The 25,263-nt window shown below is 48.1% G+C and overlaps 1 protein-coding gene across 3 annotated transcripts; it reads right to left on the bottom strand.

Moving 5' to 3' along the window:
* Window positions 1-1,640: 1,640 nt before the first annotated feature.
* ETV6 (ETS variant transcription factor 6) lies at window positions 1,641-24,132 on the bottom strand. Of its 3 annotated transcripts, none has more exons than XM_075343548.1 (8): window positions 23,841-24,132; window positions 13,244-13,379; window positions 5,300-5,464; window positions 4,906-5,040; window positions 4,217-4,762; window positions 3,821-3,963; window positions 3,622-3,722; window positions 1,641-2,520 (listed from the first exon to the last, which is right to left on the bottom strand). In XM_075343548.1, exons 1-8 carry the CDS (start codon window positions 23,865-23,867, stop codon window positions 2,415-2,417), a joined length of 1,359 nt encoding a protein of 452 aa, XP_075199663.1. In that variant the 5' UTR covers window positions 23,868-24,132; the 3' UTR covers window positions 1,641-2,414. The 3 variants fall into 3 exon arrangements, with proteins under 3 accessions (XP_075199663.1, XP_075199664.1, XP_075199662.1); XM_075343549.1 differs by lacking the exon at window positions 23,841-24,132 and adding an exon at window positions 23,122-23,253; XM_075343547.1 differs by lacking the exon at window positions 23,841-24,132 and adding an exon at window positions 16,539-16,818.
* Window positions 24,133-25,263: the final 1,131 nt, after the last annotated feature.

Raw genomic sequence — 25,263 nt, 5'->3', positions numbered from 1 at the left:
CGCAGGTGTGTCTGTCACCCATAACAGTAATATGGCCCCTCTGCCTCTACATAGCACTAGTGCTAAGAGATAGATAAAGAATGATGATGGATAGGCGGTCGTCTCAGTGATGTCACCAATAATCTCTGGTGATGGACGGCGGTGCTGGCATTCTCAGTGATGTCACCGCTGATATCTGGTGATGGATAGGCGGTGTTCTCAGTGATGTCACCACTGATCTCTGGTGATGGATAGGCGGTGTTCTCAGTGATGTCACCGCTGATCTCTGGTGATGGATAGGAGGTGTTCTCAGTGATGTCACCGCTGATCTCTGGTGATGGATAGGCGGTGTTCTCAGTGATGTCACCGCTGATCTCTGGTGATGGATAGGAGGTGTTCTCAGTGATGTCACCGCTGATCTCTGGTGATGGATAGGAGGTGTTCTCAGTGATGTCACTGCTGATCTCTGGTGATGGATAGGAGGTGTTCTCAGTGATGTCACTGCTGATCTCTGGTGATGGATAGGAGGCGTTCTCAGTGATGTCACCGCTGATCTCTGGTGATGGATAGGCGGTGTTCTCAGTGATGTCACTGCTGATCTCTGGTGATGGATAGGAGGTGTTCTCAGTGATGTCACTGCTGATCTCTGGTGATGGATAGGAGGTGTTCTCAGTGATGTCACCGCTGATCTCTGGTGATGGATAGGAGGTGTTCTCAGTGATGTCACCGCTGATCTCTGGTGATGGACGGCGGTGGCGTTCTCAGTGATGTCACCGCTGATCTCTGGTGATGGATAGGAGGCGTTCTCAATAATGTCACCGCTGATCTCTGGTGATGGACGGCGGTGGCGTTCTCAGTGATGTCACCGCTGATCGCTGGTGATGGATAGGAGGTGTTCTCAGTGATGTCACCGCTGATCTCTGGTGATGGACGGCGGTGGAGTTCTCAGTGATATCACCGCTGATCTCTGGTGATGGATAGGCGGTGTTCTCAGTGATGTCACCGCTGATCTCTGGTGATGGATAGGCGGTGTTCTCAGTGATGTCACCGCTGATCTCTGGTGATGGATAGGCGGTGTTCTCAGTGATGTCACCGCTGATCTCTGGTGATGGATAGGCGGTGTTCTCAGTGATGTCACCGCTGATCTCTGGTGATGGATAGGAGGTGTTCTCAGTGATGTCACCGCTGATCTCTGGTGATGGACGGCGGTGGAGTTCTCAGTGATGTCACCGCTGATCTCTGGTGATGGACGGCGGTGGAGTTCTCAGTGATGTCACCGCTGATCTCTGGTGATGGATAGGAGGTGTTCTCAGTGATGTCACCGCTGATCTCTGGTGATGGATAGGAGATGTTCTCAGTGATGTCACCGCTGATCTCTGGTGATGGATAGGTGGTGTTCTCAGTGATGTTACCGCTGATCTCTGGTGATGGATAGGCGGTGTTCTCAGTGATGTCACCGCTGATCTCTGGTGATGGATAGGCGGTGTTCTCAGTGATGTCACCGCTGATCTCTGGTGATGGACGGCGGTGGAGTTCTCAGTGATGTCACCGCTGATCTCTGGTGATGGATAGGAGATGTTCTCAGTGATGTCACCGCTGATCTCTGGTGATGGACGGTGGTAGCGTTCTCAGTGATGTCACAAACCACACTCACACAGACGGATTTTGCACTTTTGATTTAGTGGCCTCCAGGAATCAGGTCGTCTCATATTTTTCTATAAACCATAAATCAACTTCAAAATGAAATAAAACAAACAAAAAAAAAAAAATATATAAAAACAACCAAGAACATTAACCCCTTCATTGCCAATCATCCACCCGCACTTCTGATGCTTAACGTTTTTTTCTAGGTAAAAAAAAAACGAAACACGCATTGGAGACCGAACTGCTGCGAGGACGTGACCGAGTGTAAACGGGGACGTAACGCTGCGTGTGCAGGCGGAAAGCGATGATGTCACCGGGGCGGGGCTGATGACATCATCCATGTGACATCACCGCTACAAAGAGCGAATTAAAACCCAAACACATAAAATGACGACATTAGTGCAATTTACAAATTTTACAAAAGATTGAAGAAAGTTTTGTCCCAAAGCCGCGAGGATCCAGCCAGTCCCTGCGTGGCGGTCCCAGGCGCAGTGCACCGTCCGCGGCGTCTTTCTCCAGTGCAAATACTTCCAAAAATATGAGGAGTCCTGCATTAATAAACAACATAAAAAAGAGAGTCACGCGCGCGCACACAATGCCGCCGCACAGTACCGGTATATGGCGGTATTATGCCAATTCTCTCCCATCGGTAACCATGGAAGTCCATTATAAAGTAGTGCGGAGGCAAAATGCCGCGTCCAACTGCTGCCGCCAGGAGAATTCACAAGTCCAGTCCATGCGACACCCGAACCCAGACACAACCCGAGCCGCAAGCTGCAGGCGATCACCGGTCAGCAATCATCCTCCTGATACATCTGCTCGTCCAGCTCCTGAGACTCCAGATGCTCCAGACGATCCGTCCTCCCGCTCATAATCTCATCCGGCGTCTTCATGAACCTAACACACAGGAGACGGTTAATACACCGCGGAGACATCTTATATGGAGCGCGGTATTATAGCAGTTATATCCCTGTACATAGGGGGCAGTATTATAGTAGTTATATTCCTGTATATAGGGGCAGTATTATAGTAGTTATATTCCTGTACATAGGGGGCAGTATTATAGTAGTTATATTCTTGTATATAGGCGCAGTATTATAGTAGTTATATTCTTGTACATAGGGGCAGTATTATAGTAGTTATATTCTTGTACATAGGGGGCAGTATTATAGTAGTTATATTCTTGTATATAGGGAGCAGTATTATAGTAGTTATATTCTTGTATATAGGCGCAGTATTATAGCAGTTATATTCTTGTATATAGGGGGCAGTATTATAGACGTTATATTCTTGTACATAGGGGGCAGTATTATAGTAGTTATATTCTTGTATATAGGGGCAGTATTATAGTAGTTATATTCTTGTATATAGGGGCAGTATTATAGTAGTTATATTCTTGTACATAGGGGGCAGTATTATAGTAGTTATATTCTTGTATATAGGGGGCAGTATTATAGTAGTTATATTCTTGTATATAGGGGGCAGTATTATAGTAGTTATATTCTTGTACATAGGGGCAGTATTATAGTAGTTATATTCTTGTACATAGGGGTCAGTATTATAGTAGTTATATTCTTGTATATAGGGGGCAGTATTATAGTAGTTATATTCTTGTATATAGGGGGCAGTATTATAGTAGTTATATTCTTGTATATAGGGGGCAGTATTATAGTAGTTATATTCTTGTATATAGGGACAGTATTATAGTAGTTATATTCTTGTACATAGGGGGCAGTATTATAGTAGTTATATTCTTGTATATAGGAGGCAGTATTATAGTAGTTATATTCTTGTACATAGAGGGCAGTATTATAGCAGTTATATTCTTGTACATAGGGGCAGTATTATAGTAGTTATATTCTTGTACATAGGGGCAGTATTATAGTAGTTATATTCTTGTAATCCAGTGTACTTGTGGCAGTATTTCTCGTGGACTATCACCCTGTGTGGCCTCCCCTGGTTTGGCCTCGGTGCCTCTGTATGGCGGTGCGTCGTTACCTGAAGAGCAGCCTTTGTCCGGGTTCCTTGCGGATGATGTTGAGCTTGTAGTAATGGCGGAGCGCCCGTGACATCTTCTCATAGGTCATGTTGGTTCTGTTCTGTTATTGGGGTGACAGAGTCATTAGTGGGGGAGGGGGGGACACAGACAGAAGTCAGGGCTGTGAGGAGTCGCTAGGGGAAGTTTAGAGGGTCTCACCTTGTGGTTGCCCCAAAGTCGCGCCAAACCATTGGGGTCCATGATTCGGAAGACCATGGACTCCTTATCTTCCCAGCGGATGAAGTTCTCATATCTGGCGTCGGACAGGAGCTGATACACGTAATCCCAGAGCAGCCGGCAGTCTGGAGGCGAGAAGTGGAGGAGGACATGAGCCCCTCACAGTCTCCTCAATACCCCGCTATACCCAGCGCTGCACCCGAGTGACCCCGCTATCTGTAACCCCCCCAGCATAGATTCCCCCGCTGCCCACATTCTTGGGGGTGTCCACTGCGGCTCCACCGGTCAGTGCACACACTGGAGGATGACAGGACAGCAGCGCTCTTGGGGGTCTATAACTGCAGCCCCCATATGTGGCTATGGATGGCGCCATCTCACCCGCTATCCTCCCCATGGGTATGGTCTGCTCCTCGGGGGGCGAGATGGACACCATGACGTGATTCATGTACGCCAGCTCCTCGCGGTGCGATAAGTTCATGGGTTTGGTCTCGCGCTGCTGCCCGTCGTCCGCTCCCATCCGCAGCTGCTTGAACTCCACAGGATGGCGCGTGTTGAGCAGCAGCGGGTGCATGATGGGGCTCGGCATGAGCTGGATGACCCGCGGGTTCTCCTGCCGGGGGCTGCTGGCTTTGGGGGCGGTATCGCTGGGACAGTGTTTGCCTTCGGCAGGCGACACAGACAAGGGGTAGGCGTCCTGATTGTGGTGGTTGCTGTCACTTTGCAGTCGGTGGAGGCGGTCGGCGGGGGACGGGCGGCGGAGGTTGCTGTCGAGGGGTGAGTGTAGCGGACGGGGTTCCAGATCCGGAGAGGGGTGATGGTTGGACGAGAGGGGTGAGAGGGATCGGTGCCGCAGCTCTATTGTGGGGGTGTTCTGCGGGTGGATGATAGAGGGCGTTCTGGGGGGAGGTCGGTGCGGAATTTGATCTAAAAGAAGAGAAAAAAGAAGGCAAAAATCAAAAAGATAACTCATCCTGAGCCTCCTGCTTCATGAACAGAAAGCTAGCGCTGCACTCACCGTCATGGTGGTTCTGGGGGGAGAATGATAAGAAAGCTAGCGCTGCACTCACCATCATGGTGGTTCTGGGGGAGAATGATATCGGGGTGGCTGTGGATGGAGTTTCCAGTGTGAAACACAGACGGGGGCAGAGGCCGGGGTTTCCTCTGTCGCAGGATGTGCTGCAGAACCTCGTACAAAACGTCACCTGTGGCACAAAAACGCGTTAGTCACCGCCTCAGGAGGGCGCCACCACTCAAAAGGAAATGTATGGTAAATACAAGACCCTGCATCGTCCTCTGGTTCTGGAAACACTGGGTGACCCCGCCCCCCTCCAACATGGCCGCCATTACAGCCCTCACATATTCCTGAATCTGGGAAAGCTGGGTGACAACCACCGTGGCAGCCATGTTGGTTGTGATGCCCCCACTTCCCCCTTTTACACCTTTGAGTAACAGTCCAATCACCTGAGTGCGGGCAGCGGTATCGGAAGTCCTCCTTGGTGAGGAGCAGGAGGGCTTTACCGTTCATCTCAAAGGTATTACTCTCTATGGGATGCAGAGAGAATTCATTTTCAGTCCATCGCAGCCACTGAGACACGTCCTCCCGGGACCAATGAGACGGCGGGAGACCTGGAGAAGAGAGCGGAGGTTACTGCAGCCCAAATATTGCACATTGGTTAACCAGAGTCACATGACCACTAGAGGGCGCCGAGGGGCAACACACGACCACTAGAGGGCGCCGAGGGGCAACACACGACCACTAGAGGGCGCCGAGGGGCAACACACGACCACTAGAGGGCGCCGAGGGGCAACACACGACCACTAGAGGGCGCCGAGGGGCAACACACGACCACTAGAGGGCGCCGAGGAGGAACACACGACCACTAGAGGGAGCCGAGGGAGGAACACACGACCACTAGAGGGCGCCGAGGAGGACACACGACCACTAGAGGGAGCCGAGGGGCGGGGGGACGACACACACACAACCACTAGAGGGCGCCGAGGAGGAACACACACGTCCACTAGAGGGCGCCAAGGGGGACACACGACCCCTAGAGGGCGCCGAGGGGCAACACACGACCACTAGAGGGCGCCGAGGGGCAACACACGACCACTAGAGGGCGCCGAGGGGCAACACACGACCACTAGAGGGAGCCGAGGGAGGAACACACGACCACTAGAGGGAGCCGAGGGAGGAACACACGACCACTAGAGGGAGCCGAGGAGGACACACGACCACTAGAGGGAGCCGAGGAGGACACACGACCACTAGAGGGAGCCGAGGGGCGGGGGGACGACACACACACAACCACTAGAGGGCGCCGAGGAGGAACACACACACGTCCACTAGAGGGCGCCAAGGGGGACACACGACCCCTAGAGGGCGCCGAGGGGCAACACACGACCACTAGAGGGCGCAGAGGAGGACACACGACCACTAGAGGGCGCCGAGGGGCAACACACGACCACTAGAGGGCGCCGAGGAGGACACACGACCACTAGAGGGCGCCGAGGGGCAACACACGACCACTAGAGGGCGCCGAGGAGGACACACGACCACTAGAGGGAGCCGAGGGGCGGGGGGACGACACACACACACAACCACTAGAGGGCGCCGAGGAGGAACACACACGACCACTAGAGGGCACCAAGGGGGACACACGACCCCTAGAGGGAACACACGACCACTAGAGGGAGCCGAGTGGGAACACACGACCAATAGAGGGCGCCGAGGAGGACACACGACCACTAGAGAGCACAGAATTAACACAAGACCACTATGGGAACTGAAAGGAGATATGACCACTAGACGGCACCCAAGGGACACATGACCGCTGAATGGCACTGCAAGATCCAAAAACAGAATAGCAATAGTATAAAATATAAATATATATATATATATATATATATATATATATATATATACGGTATAAATATATTATATATATATATATATATATATATATATATATATATATACGGTATAAATATATTATATATATATATATATATATATATATATATATATATATATATAAATAAAAATAACCGGAGTTGGCTGTAACAGACCCTCAGTTGGGACCGGAGGCAACTGTAACAAACCCTCAGCTGTGACAAGTCTTAGCTCAGACTCTGCTGTGGGCAGGTAATAATGCCTGAAGGGGTTAATCCCCGCAGGGTTCACAGGGTCCCCGGAGGTGAATCGCATTCGTCATTCCCATTAGGAAACTCAGGTCCCATCCAAGACGTCTGCTGCAGGAAACCTCATCGTCCCACGCAGCAAATTCCTTCCAAAATAGGAAATTTCCCTCATGTAGAAAGAAGAAGAGAAAGAAGAAGCCGCAGGAAGACGAGAGGAGCGGCCACAACAAGAGGAGGAGAGGTGCGGCCACAACAAGAGGAGGAGAGGAGCGGCCACAACAAGAGGAGGAGAGGAGCGGCCACAACAAGAGGAGGAGAGGAGCAGCCACAACAAGAGGAGGAGAGGAGCGGCCACAACAAGAGGAGGAGAGGAGCAGCCACAACAAGAGGAGGGGAGCAGCGGCCACAACAAGAGGAGGAGAGGAGCGGCCACAACAAGAGGAGGAGAGGAGCAGCCACAACAAGAGGAGGGGAGGAGCGGCCACAACAAGAGGAGGAGGAGAGGAGCGGCCACAACAAGAGGAGGAGGAGAGGAGCGGCCACAACAAGAGGAGGAGGAGAGGAGCGGCCACAACAAGAGGAGGAGAGGAGCAGCCACAACAAGAGGAGGAGGAGAGGAGCGGCCACAACAAGAGGAGGAGGAGAGGAGCGGCCACAACAAGAGGAGGAGAGGAGCAGCCACAACAAGAGGAGGGGAGGAGCGGCCACAACAAGAGGAGGAGAGGAGCGGCCACAACAAGAGGAGGAGAGGAGCGGCCACAACAAGAGGAGGAGAGGAGCAGCCACAACAAGAGGAGGGGAGGAGCGGCCACAACAAGAGGAGGAGAGGAGCGGCCACAACAAGAGGAGGAGAGGAGCGGCCACAACAAGAGGAGGAGAGGAGCGGCCACAACAAGAGGAGGAGAGGAGCAGCCACAACAAGAGGAGGAGGAGAGGAGCGGCCACAACAAGAGGAGGAGAGGAGCGGCCACAACAAGAGGAGGAGAGGAGCAGCCACAACAAGAGGAGGAGAGGAGCGGCCACAACAAGAGGAGGAGAGGAGCGGCCACAACAAGAGGAGGAGAGGAGCGGCCACAACAAGAGGAGGAGAGGAGCAGCCACAACAAGAGGAGGAGAGGAGCAGCCACAACAAGAGGAGGAAGAGAGGAGCGGCCACAACAAGAGGAGGAGGAGAGGAGCGGCCACAACAAGAGGAGGAGGAGAGGAGCGGCCACAACAAGAGGAGGAGAGGAGCAGCCACAACAAGAGGAGGAGAGGAGCAGCCACAACAAGAGGAGGAGAGGAGCAGCCACAACAAGAGGAGGAGAGGAGCAGCCACAACAAGAGGAGGGGAGGAGCGGCCACAACAAGAGGAGGGGAGGAGCGGCCACAACAAGAGGAGGAGAGGAGCAGCCACAACAAGAGGAGGGGAGGAGCGGCGCCCACAACAAGAGGAGGGGGTGGCGGTATTAACGGTGCATACACCACAGCACACACAAGTAAGAATATACCCTGTGCTTTATCAGCTCACCCACACACTATACTAAATACTACCACATAGTGCATAGGGGTCATACAGTGTCCAAAATAATAACGCCATGGTGGGAAAATTAACTCCATATAGTCCTCAATAAAATGGCACCACAAAAACCTGCAATAACTACTCAAGTAATAATAAAATGTAATGCATATAGAACCGCCACATAGTGCACAAGCAACTAAAATCCCATACATTCACCCAACCAAACAACATTGTCCAAAAGTTGCCAGACAAGGCTTAGTTCACATTACCATCGCGAGTTTCTGAACCCTGACAGGGGGTATGCTGAACAGACAAGCCCAAATATCAGCGCCATGCGGAGCCCCCGACAATGCAAACACTCTGCGGATTGTCCCCGGAGCACGCACTCTATAGAAACACAGCCGGTGCCCGAAAACCGCAACCCCTGTCTCACATCATACCGGGAAACGGCAGCAATTAAAGGGCCGGCTGCTCTAATTAATGACGTGCTGAAGGTTGGGGGCATAAACACCTTTTGCTACAGTGCGGACTCATCATCTATTACTGCCGACAACCAGCCGTATAGTGTGAGTGAGAGGTTGTCAGCCCCACCCCCGGAGCTGACACCCAGCCTGAATATTATCAGTGGGAGGTGGTCAGGCCCGCCCCCAGCCTGTATATTATGAGTGCGGTTGTCAGCTCCGCCCCCCTGTCCTGACACCCAGCCTGTATATTGAGTGAGGTTGTCAGCTCCGCCCCCCTGTCCTGACACCCAGCCTGTATATTGAGTGAGGTTGTCAGCTCCGCCCCCTGTCCTGACACCCAACCTGTATATTATGAGTGCGGTTGTCAGCTCCGCCTCCCTGTCCTGACACCCAGCCTGTATATTGAGTGAGGTTGTCAGCTCCGCCCCCCTGGTCCTGACACCCAGCCTGTATATTATGAGTGAGGTTGTCAGCTCCGCCCCCCTGGTCCTGACACCCAGCCTGTATATTATGAGTGAGGTTGTCAGCTCCGCCCCCCTGGTCCTGACACCCAGCCTGTATATTATGAGTGAGGTTGTCAGCTCCGCCCCCCTGGTCCTGACACCCAGCCTGTATATTATGAGTGAGGTTGTCAGCTCCGCCCCCCTGGTCCTGACACCCAGCCTGTATATTATGAGTGAGGTTCTCAGCTCCGCCCCCCTGTCCTGACACCCAGCCTGTATATTATGAGTGAGGTTGTCAGCTCCGCCCCCCTGTCCTGACACCCAGCCTGTATATTATGAGTGAGGTTGTCAGCTCCGCCCCCCTGGTCCTGACACCCAGCCTGTATATTATGAGTGAGGTTGTCAGCTCCGCCCCCCTGGTCCTGACACCCAGCTCGTAGTTATGGGGTAGTAGTCGGCATTTCCGCGCTTCTCGCCATCTCTCAGTACGTTTCTTTCAGCTGCACAATAAGGAGTTAAATAAAGTCGGATTCTTCGTATTAGAAGACTTCCCATGTAATTGTGCAACGTGTGACTGCAGAATTCCCCTTCTCTGCGAGAGGCTCCGGATACAACCGATGGATGCTTTCTGCATGACTGTACAGGGCAGCGCGGGTCTGTGTGTGTACGGGGGTGTACGGGGGTGCAGGGTACAGCGGGGGTCAGGCCGAGACCTGCACCAAGAGCAATGCTGGTGCCATCATCAACCCCAGCCGCAGATCTACTCAACATCACATATATCTTATACATAGGGGCAGTATTATAGTAGTTATATTCCTGTATATAGGGGGCAGTATTATAGTAGTTATATTCTTGTATATAGGGGGCAGTATTATAGTAATTACGGTATATTCTTGTACATAGGGGGCAGTATTATAGTAGTTATATTCTTGTACATAGGGGCAGTATTATAGTAGTTAGATTTTTGTACATAGGAGCAGTATTATAGTAGTTATATTCCTGTACATAGGGGGCAGTATTATAGTAGTTATATTCTTGTACATAGGGGGCAGTATTATAGTAGTTATATTCCTGTACATAGGAGCAGTATTATAGTAGTTATATTCTTGTACATAGGGGCAGTATTATAGTAGTTAGATTTTTGTACATAGGAGCAGTATTATAGTAGTTATATTCCTGTACATAGGAGCAGTATGAGGCTATGTGCGCACGTTGCGTAAATTCATGCAGTTACGCTGCGCTTTGCAGCGCAGCGTAACTGCATGCGTCCTGCGTCCCCTGCACAGTCTATGGAGATTGTGCAGGGGCCGTGCGCACGTGGCATCTCAGAGCGCAGCGCTTCGGCTACTGCCGAAGCGCTGCGCAAAAAGAAGTGACATGTCACTTCTTTCCTGCGCTTTGCCGGCAGCTCCTGCTCTGTCTATGGCAGGAGCTGCAGGCAGAGCGCATGGAATCGGCGCTCACTACGGACATTTCTGCAGCGATCTAAAGCGCACATGTGCTCTTCAGATCGCTGCAGAAATATCTGCAGGGCTAGTACGCAACGTACGCACATAGCCTTATAGTAATTATATTCCTGTACATAGGGGCAGTATTATAGTAGTTATATTCTTGTATATAGGGGCAGTATTATAGTAGTTATATTCTTGTACATAGGGGGCAGTATTATAGTAGTTATATTCCTGTACATAGGGGGCAGTATTATAGTAGTTATATTCCTGTACATAGGGGGCAGTATTATAGTAGTTATATTCTTGTACATAGGGGCAGTATTATAGTAGTTATATTCCTGTACATAGGGGGCAGTATTATAGTAGTTATATTCCTGTACATAGGGGGCAGTATTATAGTAGTTATATTCTTGTATATAGGGGGGCAGTATTATAGTAGTTATATTCTTGTATATAGGGGGCAGTATTATAGTAGTTATATTCTTGTACATAGGGGCAGTATTATAGTAGTTATATTCTTGTATATAGGGGGCAGTATTATAGTAGTTATATTCTTGTACATAGGGGCAGTATTATAGTAGTTATATTCTTGTATATAGGGGCAGTATTATAGTAGTTATATTCTTGTATATAGGGGGGCAGTATTATAGTAGTTATATTCTTGTATATAGGGGGCAGTATTATAGTAGTTATATTCTTGTACATAGGAGCAGTATTATAGTAGTTATATTCTTGTACATAGGGGGCAGTATTATAGTAGTTATATTCTTGTACATAGGGGGCAGTATTATAGTAGTTATATTCTTGTACATAGGGGCAGTATTATAGTAGTTATATTCTTGTATATAGGGGGCAGTATTATAGTAGTTATATTCTTGTATATAGGGGCAGTATTATAGTAGTTATATTCTTGTATATAGGGGGCAGTATTATAGTAGTTATATTCTTGTATATAGAGGCAGTATTATAGTAGTTATATTCTTGTACATAGGGGGCAGTATTATAGTAGTTGTATTCTTGTACATAGGGGCAGTATTATAGTAGTTATATTCTTGTATATAGGGGCAGTATTATAGTAGTTATATTCTTGTATATAGGGGGCAGTATTATAGTAGTTATATTCTTGTATATAGGGGGCAGTATTATAGTAGTTATATTCTTGTATATAGGGGGCAGTATTATAGTAGTTATATTCTTGTATATAGGGGCAGTATTATAGTAGTTATATTCCTGTACATAGGGGCAGTATTATAGTAGTTATATTCTTGTATATAGGGGGCAGTATTATAGTAGTTATATTCCTGTACATAGGGGCAGTATTATAGTAGTTATATTCCTGTACATAGGGGCAGTATTATAGTAGTTATATTCTTGTATATAGGGGCAGTATTATAGTAGTTATATTCCTGTATATAGGGAGCAGTATTATAGTAGTTATATTCTTGTATATAGGGGCAGTATTATAGTAGTTATAGTCTTGTACATAGGGGGCAGTATTATAGTAGTTATATTCCTGTACATAGGGGGCAGTATTATAGTAGTTATATTCCTGTAGATAGGGGCAGTATTATAGTAGTTATATTCCTGTACATAGTGGGCAGTATTATAGTAGTTATATTCTTGTACATAGGGGCAGTATTATAGTAGTTATATTCTTGTATATAGGGGCAGTGTTATAGTAGTTATATTCCTGTATATAGTGGGCAGTATTATAGTAGTTATATTCTTGTACATAGGAGCAGTATTATAGTAGTTATATTCTGGTACATAGGGGCAGTATTATAGTAGTTATATTCTTGTATATAGGGGCAGTGTTATAGTAGTTATATTCCTGTATATAGTGGGCAGTATTATAGTAGTTATATTCTTGTACATAGGAGCAGTATTATAGTAGTTATATTCCTGTACATAGGGTCAGTATTATAGTAGTTATATTCTTGTACATAGGGGCAGTATTATAGTAGTTATATTCTTGTACATAGAAGCAGTATTATAGTAGTTATATTCCTGTACATAGGGGCAGTATTATAGTAGTTATATTCTTGTACATAGGAGCAGTATTATAGTAGTTATATTCCTGTACATAGGGGGCAGTATTATAGTAGTTATATTCTTGTACGTAGGGGCAGTATTATAGTAGTTATATTCTTGTACATAGGGGGCAGTATTATAGTAGTTATATTCCTGTACATAGGGGCAGTATTATAGTAATTATATTCCTGTACATAGGGGGCAGTATTATAGTAGTTATATTCCTGTACATAGGGGCAGTATTATAGTAGTTATATTCCTGTACATAGGGGCAGTATTATAGTAGTGAGCTATTTGCTCAGTGTAGTTGTCACTTCCCCTCCCCCGCTGCTCTTGACAACTACCCGTGACACAGACATATATAATAGCGGTATTACGTAGGTGCGCCGGCAGTCTGATGGGATCCTCTTCCATCTTGTAGGTCCGTGGCCCGGAGACATGGAGAGAGGAGGGGGATGGTGCGGCACAGTTTTGCCCAGGGCTTTCTGGAGGAGAGTATGAAATGTGTTCTTGCTGTAATAAAGAAAAGAACAGATGTAAATGGCGGCGGCGGTTGCTGTTGACAACGGCAGACATTTTGCACAATGTAGATTTGGACACAGCCAGTAGGACATAAGTTGCATTTTCAATAGCAACCAATCAGATCTCAGGTTTCATCGTGGAAGAGAAGAGACAAACATGAAAGGAGCAATCTCATTGGCTGTCATGTGGAGCGCAAAAAAAAAACACCTCAATAGAAGAAACTGTAATTAAATCTTGAATCTGACTGGTTGCTATGGACCCAGAGCAACCAATCAGATCATGGTTTACATCTTATCCCCTCTGCACTGGGAGATAACAGCTAGAATCCCATTGGTTGCTGCGGACCTCCAGTATCTGGGGCTCTGCAGACAGGCGGTTGCTACGGGAGACACCTCAAGGTTTCTGTACATTTGATATTCAGAAGCCCTGACAGAAATCCCCTCACACTGAGGAGAGCGGCACCGGCACCGGCCGCCATCATGAGGAGGACGACGCTGCGGACACAAGGTATAATAAGAACATAGCCCAGTATTCAAATAGACACGGCAGCCATCCAAATACATGGAAATAACCTCCTGCCGGGACATCCGAGCCCTGTATCTAATCCTCTCCTGTGTGATACCGTCTGCTGAGCCGTGTATCTAATCCTCTCCTGTGTGATACTGTCTGCTGTGCATCTAATCCTCTCCTGTGTGATACTGTCTGCTGAGCCGTGTATCTAATCCTCTCCTGTGTGATACTGTCTGCTGAGCCGTGTATCTAATCCTCTCCTGTGTGATACTGTCTGCTGAGCTGTGTATCTAATCCTCTCCTATGTGATACCGTCTGCTGAGCCGTGTATCTAATCCTCTCCTGTGTGATACTGTCTGCTGAGCTGTGTATCTAATCCTCTCCTGTGTGATACTGTCTGCTGAGCTGTGTATCTAATCCTCTCCTGTGTGATACTGTCTGCTGAGCTGTGTATCTAATCCTCTCCTGTGTGATACTGTCAGCTGAGCCGTGTATCTAATCCTCTCCTGTGTGATACTGTCTGCTGTGCATCTAATCCTCTCCTGTGTGATACTGCCTGCTGAGCCATGTATCTAATTCTCTCCTGTGTGATACTGTCTGCTGAGGTGTGTATCTAATCCTCTCCTGTGTGATACTGTCTGCTGAGCCGTGTATCTAATCCTCTCCTGTGTGATACTGTCTGCTGAGCTGTGTATCTAATCCTCTCCTGTGTGATGCTGTCTGCTGAGCTGTGTATCTAATCCTCTCCTGTGTGATACCGTCTGCTGAGCTGTGTATCTAATCCTCTCCTGTGTGATACTGTCTGCTGAGCCACTTTATTATCTACAGTATATTGCGGTGTCTTAAAAATGACATTTGCCGTTGGCTACACCACGCCCTGGCGGCACTGCTGTCACCCACCCGACACTGGCGGCACTGCTGTCACCCACCTCACACTGGCGCCACTGCTGTCACCCACCCGACACTGGCGCCACTGCTGTCACCCACCTCACACTGGCGCCACTGCTGTCACCCACCTCACACTGGCGCCACTGCTGTCACCCACCCGACACTGGCGACACTGCTGTCACCCACCCGACACTGGCGACACTGCTGTCACCCACCCGACACTGGCAGCACTGCTGTCACCCACCTGGCACATAAGAGCAGTGCCCCCCGTGTAGGACATGACAGTAGAGTCTTAAGAAATTTCTAAACTTCCACCGAGAACTTTCCCCTCCTAAATGTTGGAATTCGTTCAGTTGCGTTATATGTCCCGCTCCCCCACCTCTCGCTCCCCCCACCTCTCGCTCCCCCTCTCCCCCTGTCACACCCTCTCTCCCCCTGTCACACCCCCTCTCCCCCTGTCACACCCCCTCTCCCCCTGTCACACCCCCTCTCCCCTTGCTCTCCACTCTCCCCTCCACTCTTTCCTGGTCACCTGCTCTCCCCCTCTCTTTTCCTGTAACCTTCTCATACCCCTTCCACTACTCTCCTCCCCTGCCACCTTCTCTTCCCCAGCCCCCCCATCTCTTTCCCACTCCCCCTCCTCCTTCCTTCTCTCCCTCTTCTCTTTCCCTGTCCCCTTCTCTCTTCCCCCCCCCCCCGCTATCCCCTACCCAACGTCTCTCCTTCACTATACCACCTCTATCCTCAATGCCCCTGAACCATCCCCTCTCCTTCTGCCCCCTTCTCTCCACCTGGCTCTCCTCTCTGATCCGCGCTCTCCCCCTGCCCCACTCTACCCCTGCTCTGCCAAGGTCTTAACCCCTGCCCTGCTCTCTCACCATTCCCCCCCCCCCATCTACCCCACCTCTCCCACCCCCTATATTGCTATCCATCCCCTGCACCGCTCTCTCACCAACCCCTCCTCCTTTGCTGCTCTCTCATCAACATCCCCCCGTCCCACTCTCTCCCTTCCTGCTCTGCTCTCTCATCCCCCCTTGCCCCGCTATCTCACCTCCCCCTCGCCCTGCTCTATCACACCCTCTTTTGATCCATTTCTCGGCTCCGCAGTACTTCCATTTCTGCCCCTGGTACTTCCATATTCCGGCTCTCTTTATACAGCCCGGTCTATCCCTCTCCCCCCGCTCCGCTCCCCCCTCTGCCCCGGCTCCGCTCTCCCCCCGCTCCGCTCTCCCCTCTGCCCCGGCTCCGCTCTCCCCCGGCTCCGCTCTCCTCACCTGCCCCACTCTCGGCTCCGCAGTACTTCCATTTCTGCCCCTGGTATTTCCATATTCCGGCTCTCTTCATACATCCCGGTCTATCCCTCTCCCCCCGCTCCGCTCTCCCCTCTGCCCAGGCTCCGCTCTCCCCCCGCTCCGCTCTCCTCACCTGCCCCACTCTCGGCTCCGCAGTACTTCCATTTCTGCCCCTGGTATTTCCATATTCCGGCTCTCCCCCCGGCTCCGCTCCCCCCTCTGCCCCACTCTCGGCTCCGCAGTACTTCCATATTCCGGCTCTCTTTACACGGCCCGGTCTTCTGCCTTCTGCACGTTTACCCCTTTTAGGGAAGCGAGAATTGGGCGATGGAGGAAGTGTCAGTGGAAGTTGTACTGTGCACCTCGCATTCATAGATATAATCCCCCTCCCCTGTAAAAAGTACCTTTAACCCCTCACTCCCCAGAGAGTGCAGTCCCTCCTAGAGTTACCTGTTCTTACCCATTTTCTCCACTCTCCTCCGAGTCTCCTCATGTCCCTTTTTGTGGCGTTTTTCCTCCGGTTCCTTCCTGTCACCCGGCCGCCTCTCTCCTCCTTGTGACCCTCCCACCTCTGTGTCACCCTGCGGTGGCTTCTCCGGATAATTCCCCTTCCCGGTTTCTCTGTCTCCTTCTTCCTCATGACTCCTTTCCCCCGATCGCTACACTCGTTTTAAGTTCCCAGTTCTACGTCGTCACATGCGATTCCCCCTCCGTCAGAGGTCAAGCTCCTCCGAAACGCGCAGGCTGTATATAACCTCCTGGCATTAGAGGGGTTAAGGACTTTCCATACATTTGGGAGAGTCTGTGATCGTCTCCTAGACTTTGGATCCGGCCCAATAGAGAAGGGAAGTCAACAAACCGACCAAACTGGTCGGACGGTCCACGACTCAACGTGGAAGAGTGCAGCAACCTCAGGAGCGAGCGGCAGCGCACACCTCCGCACGCTCTGCCCCAGCACTCAGGTGCTATAAGGCTTCATTCACACACCTGCGTGAAATGTGATCGAGCAGGACCATTCTTTATCAGACGGCACACAGACCCATAGATCCGTTCAAACCGCCATGAACATCACAGATCCGACTGCGAAATCCATGAGAGGTCTACAGACCAAACTGGACCAGTTTGAGATCCAAAAGACGTCTACATACAGAACTGGTCAAGTCCGAGATCCACAAGATATCTGCATACAGCACTGAACCATATAGAGATCCACAAGACGTCTACAAACAGAACTGGACTGGGCCAAGATCCATGAGATGGCTACAGACATAAGTGGAATAGTTTGAGATCCAAAAGACGTCTACATACAGAGCTGGTCAAGTCCGAGATCCACGAAACGGCTACAGACAGAACAAGACTGGTCCGAAATCCACAAGATGTCTACATACAGAACTTGACTTGTCCAAGATCCACGAGATGGCTATAGACAGAACTGGACCGGTCCAAGATCCACGAGATGGCTACAGACAGAACTGGACCGGTCCAAGATCCACGAGATGGCTACAGACAGAACAAGACTGGTCTGAGATCCACGAGATGTCTGCATACAGAACTGGCTACAGACAGAAGTGGACCAGTTAGAGATCCAAAAAATGTACCGGTCTGAGATCCATAAGATGTCTCCAGACAGAACAAGACTGGTCTGAGATCCAAGAAATGGCTACTGACCAAACTGGAGCAGTTCAGATCCACGAGACGGCAATAGACAGAACAAGACCAGTCCAAGGTCCACTAGAGAACTGGACTGGTCTGAGATCCACAAAATGTCTACATACAGAACAAGACTGTTCCAAGATCCAAGAGACTTCTACAGACCAAACTGGACCAGTTTGAGATCCACGAGACATCTACAGACAGAACTGGAACGGTCCGAGATCCACAAGAGGTCTACAGACAGAACTGGACTGGTCTGAGATCCACAAGAGGTCTACATACAGAACTGGACTGGTCTGAGATCCACAAGAGGTCTACATACAGAACTGGACTGGTCTGAGATCCACAAGAGGTCTACATACAGAACAAGACTGGTCTAAGATCCAAGAAATGGCTACAGACCAAACTGGACCAGTTCGAGATCCACAAGACGTCTACAGACAGAACTGGACCGGTCCTTAAAGGGGCAGAAGGACGAGCTCCCTAATCGTACTCATGTTATAAAATTATTGCGACCGAATAGAAAGAGCGGTTTCCCATTTCTGGGGGGGCGCAGCTCCGAGGGGGTGGGGGGACGGATTTCACAGAACCAAGTACAGTATATGCAGACAGCAAGAGCAAATTAATTTCGGCATTTTAGAGGGGGACGACACATCTCCACTTTGTGCACAGATAAGATTATCCGCCTGCATTTGTTTGTGTAATGCGCCAGAACCATCCACCGCTATAGGCAGCCGGTCATTTTTGTGGCTCTTAACTAGAAAACACCAATATGGAGCAATCTCAAAGTGGGGATGTATAGAATCGGCTCCAGCTTAACCCTTCACTGACGTCTCACCCATATATAATGTATATGAACGCTGGAGACGTTGTTATGTTCAGCGCACGGTTCACAGAAACAGATTTCCGGCATCAAACACGTAAACCTGCTCAGGGCAAAATTGGGAAATTCCCAAACAAACAGGATTTTTTTTCTTCTTCTTTTTAAGCAGACCAATAAATATCACACCTGTAGATCCTCCCCCCGCAGAAAACCAGGTGAAGGGAGTCCAAGAAAGTCCACAAAAAATAAAATAAACACTCTGAAAACAGAAATTCTAAAATAATAATAATGGAGCTTACAGGCGAATTAATGGGATCAAACAAAAAAAATCCAAAAACATACAAGTGTTATAGTACTGATCCTATGTACAAGAATATAACTACTATAATACTGCCCCTATGTACAAGAATATAACTACTATAATACTGCTCCTATATACAAGAATATAACTACTATAATACTGCTCCTATGTACAAGAATATAACTGCTATAATACTGCTCCTATATACAAGAATATAACTACTATAATACTGCGCCTATATACAAGAATATAACTACTATAATACTGCCCCTATATACAAGAATATAACTACTATAATACTGCCCCTATGTACAAGAATATAACTGCTATAATACTGCTCCTATGTACAAGAATATAACTACTATAATACTGCTCCTATGTACAAGAATATAACTACTATAATACTGCCCCTATATACAAGAATATAACTACTATAATACTGCCCCTATATACAAGAATATAACTACTATAATACTGCCCCTATATACAAGAATATAACTACTATAATACTGCCCCTATATACAAGAATATAACTACTATAATACTGCCCCTATGTACAAGAATATAACTGCTATAATACTGCTCCTATGTACAAGAATATAACTGCTATAATACTGCCCCTATGTACAAGAATATAACTACTATAATACTGCTCCTATGTACAAGAATATAACTACTATAATACTGCCCCTATATACAAGAATATAACTACTATAATACTGCCCCTATATACAAGAATATAACTACTATAATACTGCTCCTATGTACAAGAATATAACTACTATAATACTGCCCCCTATGTACAAGAATATAACTACTATAATACTGCTCCTATATACAAGAATATAACTACTATAATACTGCTCCTATGTACAAGAATATAACTGCTATAATACTGCTCCTATGTACAAGAATATAACTACTATAATACTGCCCCTATATACAAGAATATAACTACTATAATACTGCCCCTATATACAAGAATATAACTACTATAATACTGCCCCTATGTACAAGAATATAACTGCTATAATACTGCTCCTATGTACAAGAATATAACTGCTATAATACTGCCCCTATGTACAAGAATATACCTACTATAATACTGCCCCTATGTACAAGAATATAACTACTATAATACCGCCCCCTATGTACAGGAATATAACTACTATAATACTGCCCCTATGTACAAGAATATAACTACTATAATACTGCCCCCTATATACAAGAATATAACTACTATAATACTGCCCCTATATACAAGAATATAACTACTATACTACTGCCCCTATGTACAAGAATATAACTATTATAATACTGCCCCCTATATACAAGAATATAACTACTATAATACTGCCCCTATATACAAGAATATAACTATTATAATACTGCCCCTATATACAAGAATATAACTATTATAATACTGCCCCCTATATACAAGAATATAACTACTATAATACTGCCCCTATATACAAGAATATAACTATTATAATACTGCCCCCTATATACAAGAATATAACTACTATAATACTGCCCCTAAATACAAGAATATAACTACTATAATACTGCCTCCTATGTACAAGAATATAACTACTATAATACTGCTACTATGTACAGGAATATAACTACTATAATACTGCCCCTATATACAAGAATATAACTACTATTATACTGCTCCTATATACAAGAATATAACTACTATAATACTGCCTCCTATGTACAAGAATATACCTACTATAATACTGCCCCTATGTACAAGAATATAACTACTATAATACCGCCCCCTATGTACAGGAATATAACTACTATAATACTGCCCCTATGTACAAGAATATAACTACTATAATACTGCCCCCTATATACAAGAATATAACTACTATTATACTGCTCCCTATATACAAGAATATAACTACTATAATACTGCCCCTATATACAAGAATATAGCTACTATAATACTGCCCCTATATACAAGAATATAGCTACTATAATACTGCCCCTATATACAAGAATATAACTACTATAATACTGCCCCTATATACAAGAATATAACTACTATAATACTGCCCCTATATACAAGAATATAACTACTATAATACTGCCCCTATATACAAGAATATAACTACTATAATACTGCCCCTATATACAAGAATATAACTACTATAATATTCTTGTACATAGGGGCAGTATTATAGTAGTTATATTCTTGTACATAGGGTCAGTATTATAGTAGTTATATTCTTGTACATTGGGTCAGTATTATAGTAGTTATATTCTTGTATATAGGGGCAGTATTATAGTAGTTATATTCTTGTATATAGGGGCAGTATAACTACTATAATACTGCCCCTATATACAAGAATATAACTACTATAATACTGCCCCATGTACAAGAATATAACTACTATAATACTGCCCCCTATATACAAGAATATAACTACTATAATACTGCCCCCTATATACAAGAATATAACTACTATAATACTGCCCCCTATATACAAGAATATAACTACTATAATACTGACCCTATGTACAAGAATATAACTACTATAATACTGCCCCTATATACAAGAATATAACTACTATAATACTGCCCCCATGTACAAGAATATAACTACTATAATACTGCCCCCTATATACAAGAATATAACTACTATAATACTGCCCCTATGTACAAGAATATAACTACTATAATACTGCCCCCTATATACAAGAATATAACTACTATAATACTGCCCCTATGTACAAGAATATAACTACTATAATACTGCCCCTATGTACAAGAATATAACTACTATAATACTGCCCCCTATATACAAGAATATAACTACTATAATACTGCCCCCTATGTACAAGAATATAACTACTATAATACTGCCCCCTATATACAAGAATATAACTGCTATAATACTGCCCCTATGTACAAGAATATAACTACTATAATACTGCCCCCTATATACAAGAATATAACTACTATAATACTGCCCCTATGTACAAGAATATAACTACTATAATACTGCCCCCTATGTACAAGAATATAACTACTATAATACTGCCCCCTATATACAAGAATATAACTACTATAATACTGCCCCTATGTACAAGAATATAACTACTATAATACTGCCCCTATGTACAGGAATATAACTACTATAATACTGCCCCTATGTACAAGAATATAACTACTATAATACTGCCCCTATATACAAGAATATAACTACTATAATACTGCCCCTATGTACAAGAATATAACTACTATAATACTGCCCCTATGTACAGTCAGGCACACTCTCCACAGAGCAGTTACGGGGTTAAAGTGTAGGACGGTTGGTTGGTATCTCCGGCGGTGGTGAGGTCACACAGCGCCGGCGGACGTCAGCAGTCGGGTTTATAATGTGTCCTTGGTAACTATTAACACGGCTGCATCACTCGGGGAAAGCGTAACCTCGGTGAGAGGGAAAGTCTGTGTGTATCGGTTGTGGTCGGGCGATGGAACGTGCTCAGACCTCCACACATTCCAACGGATAGGACCACGACCATTTTTTGTTTCCCGTAGTAGCGCCAGTGTGGCCGCCATTAATGCACCAGCAAGAGTCGTCCTCGGTTTCCAGGAAGTGTAATGTCGCCTCCAACGTTGCAGAGACCAAGGAAAGGCAAAGGTCCGGGCATCGGAGAAGGCACGGAAAGCTCGGGCTATGCTCAGGAGAACAGTTCATGGACGGTTTTGATCAAAATGCTCTGCAGCTACCGTACTACAAGTTGCAGAGCATCGCACCTTCCACGATATTTATGGCTGAGATAAGTGTCAGGAATACGTGACTCTCGCAGAAAGGGAGTCTCCGGCTTTCACGGACGCAGATTCTCGATTTCCGCGTTTAGCTGGAAACCATCAACAAGTAGCGTCTCCGGAGTCGCTGTAATGTGCCGCGGGTTTCACAACTGGAGGTGAGAAGTTAGAGAAGGTCATTTGCAATTCCCGGCATCCTGACGTTTATGGGAACGACGTCACCCTCACACCGCAGAATACGGACAGTTACGGCAGCCTGCATTCTGCAAGGGAGAACGTCAAAATCCACCGAAAACCAAAGCCCTGAGGGGGGCGGAAAATCTGTGAATCTGGACCCGGACAATGTAAAGGGGCGATGCTCTCCATCAGACTTAGTGGGGTCACCACTGAGTGGGCAGATTACAGCAGCAATCAGCCCCAGCGAGGCATTACCGGGGAGCCTGGCAGCACCACACCGGCCCCATCTCACCAGGAATACCCACCTGTTACCCCGGAGAACCTGACTCCTCCAGAACATTGGTGCACACACGTGTACCCCGGTTTTCCTGTCTGTGGATGACAACACGTGCAATGTCTAGATATAAGCCATAGGACCACAGGAGCCGACAGGAAGGGGGGGGGACCCCCAATATGTTCCATTATGCCCCACTGTCTACGGGAACAGAAAGTGCATGGACTTATTCTGTCTGTAAACCCTGAACCCACAGCCCAGCAGGGCGCATAGATTATTACACACCACAACTAGGGGAAGCTAGCACAGAGGAGACACCCCAGGGGTCCCCAAGCTGGCACAGGGGGGCACACAGGGGTGAGGATACAGGGGGCACACAGGGACAAGGGTAAGGGCACAGGGGCAAGGCACAGGGGGGAACACACGGGTGAGGACACAGGGGGGCAGGCACGGTGGCGAAGGCACAGGGGAACGCATGGGTGAGGGCACAGGGGGAACACACGGGTGAAAGCACAGAGGGGAACACAGGGGAACACACAGGGGGGGTACACACGGGTGAGGACACAGGGGGGCAGGCACGGTGGCGAGGGCACAGGGGTAACACAGGGTAACACACGGGTGAGGGCACAGAGGGGAACACACAGGGGGGTACACAGGGGCGAGGGCACAGGGGAACACACAGGGGGGTACACAGGGGCGAGGGCACAGGGGAACACACAGGGGGGCAGGCACAGGGGAGAGGGCACTTACCTTAATACAAAACTGTGCAGAAGACATGGCCTGGAGTGAGCGGAGCCCCCTGCGCTGATCAGGGGGGGCACATCTCTGCTGCCATCACCCCCCTCTCACTCCCAGAAGTTGGCACATTGCTGCGGGAGTTGGGGCGCAGGATCCTGCGGAGGTTTCTGCTGCTGTTTCTTGGGTTTCTGGATTTCAGGGCTTTTTTTCTGTTTTCCTTCCTGGAAGAGAGAAGTGAAGGCAGAAGTGAGTCCCCTCCTTCCTCCCTCATTGATCTCAGAGTGCAAGTCCTGAAACTGACGTGTATTCCCAGCAAGCAGCTCTGCCTCTTAAAGGGCCAGAGCACCAGGAAACACAGACAGGGAAGTGCCAGACACAGGCAGAGCAAGGGGGGGGGGGAGGGGAAGCAGGGGGAGGGGGGCCCAAGGAGTGACGGAAGATGGAAGCACATGGGAAGTGAATGCAAAGAGGGGGAGGGGCGGGAGGAGAGGTTATAATGGAGGGGGTAAATAATAACATTACAGGAAGTAGGATAAGATAGCAGCCATGGGGGGCTGGTGACATCAGGGGGGCAGGTGACATCATAGGGGCAGGTGACATCAGGGGGGCAGGTGACATCATAGGGGCAGGTGACATCAGGGGGGCAGGTGACATCAGGGGGGCAGGTGGCATCATGGGGGCAGGTGACATCAGGGGGGCAGGTGACATCAGGGGGGCAGGTGGCATCAGGGGGGCAGGTGGCATCATGGGGCAAGTGGCATCATAGGGGCAGGTGACATCAGGGGGGCAGGTGGCATCAAGGGGGCAGGTGACATCAGGGGGGCAGGTGACATCAGGGGGGCAAGTGGCATCAGGGGGGCAGGTGGCATCATGGGGCCAGGTGGCATCATGGGGGCAGGTGACATCAGGGGGGCAGGTGACATCATGGGGGCAGGTGACATCAGGGGGGCAGGTGACATCAGGGGGGTAAGTGGCATCAGGGGGGCAGGTGGCATCATAGGGGCAGGTGGCATCATAGGGGCAGGTGACATCAGGGGGGCAGGTGACATCAGGGGGGCAGGTGACATCAGGGGGGCAGGTGACATCAGGGGGGCAGGTGACATCAGGGGGGTAAGTGGCATCAGGGGGGCAGGTGGCATCATAGGGGCAGGTGGCATCATAGGGGCAGGTGACATCAGGGGGGCAGGTGACATCAGGGGGGCAGGTGACATCAGGGGGGCAGGTGACATCAGGGGTGCAGGTGACATTACACAGCGGCTCCTCTGCTCCTCGCTTCCTGACATGATACATTGTAACGAGCAGCGCTCACTGGATACAATGTTCTGGAGGAAGTAGACGTTAACCCCTTAGGTGTAGGAATAATGCAATAAGAAGGGGGGGGGCACTGATGTGCCTGCAGAGGAGAAGGACAGGAAGGTCCACAGAGGAGGCGTAT

The sequence above is a fragment of the Anomaloglossus baeobatrachus genome, chromosome 4 (genome assembly GCF_048569485.1).
Source record: "Anomaloglossus baeobatrachus isolate aAnoBae1 chromosome 4, aAnoBae1.hap1, whole genome shotgun sequence".
In the NCBI taxonomy this organism is placed as follows: domain Eukaryota; kingdom Metazoa; phylum Chordata; class Amphibia; order Anura; family Aromobatidae; genus Anomaloglossus; species Anomaloglossus baeobatrachus.
The sequence above is the reverse complement of the archived record's forward strand: the minus strand, read 5'-3'. Positions and strand labels throughout refer to the sequence as shown.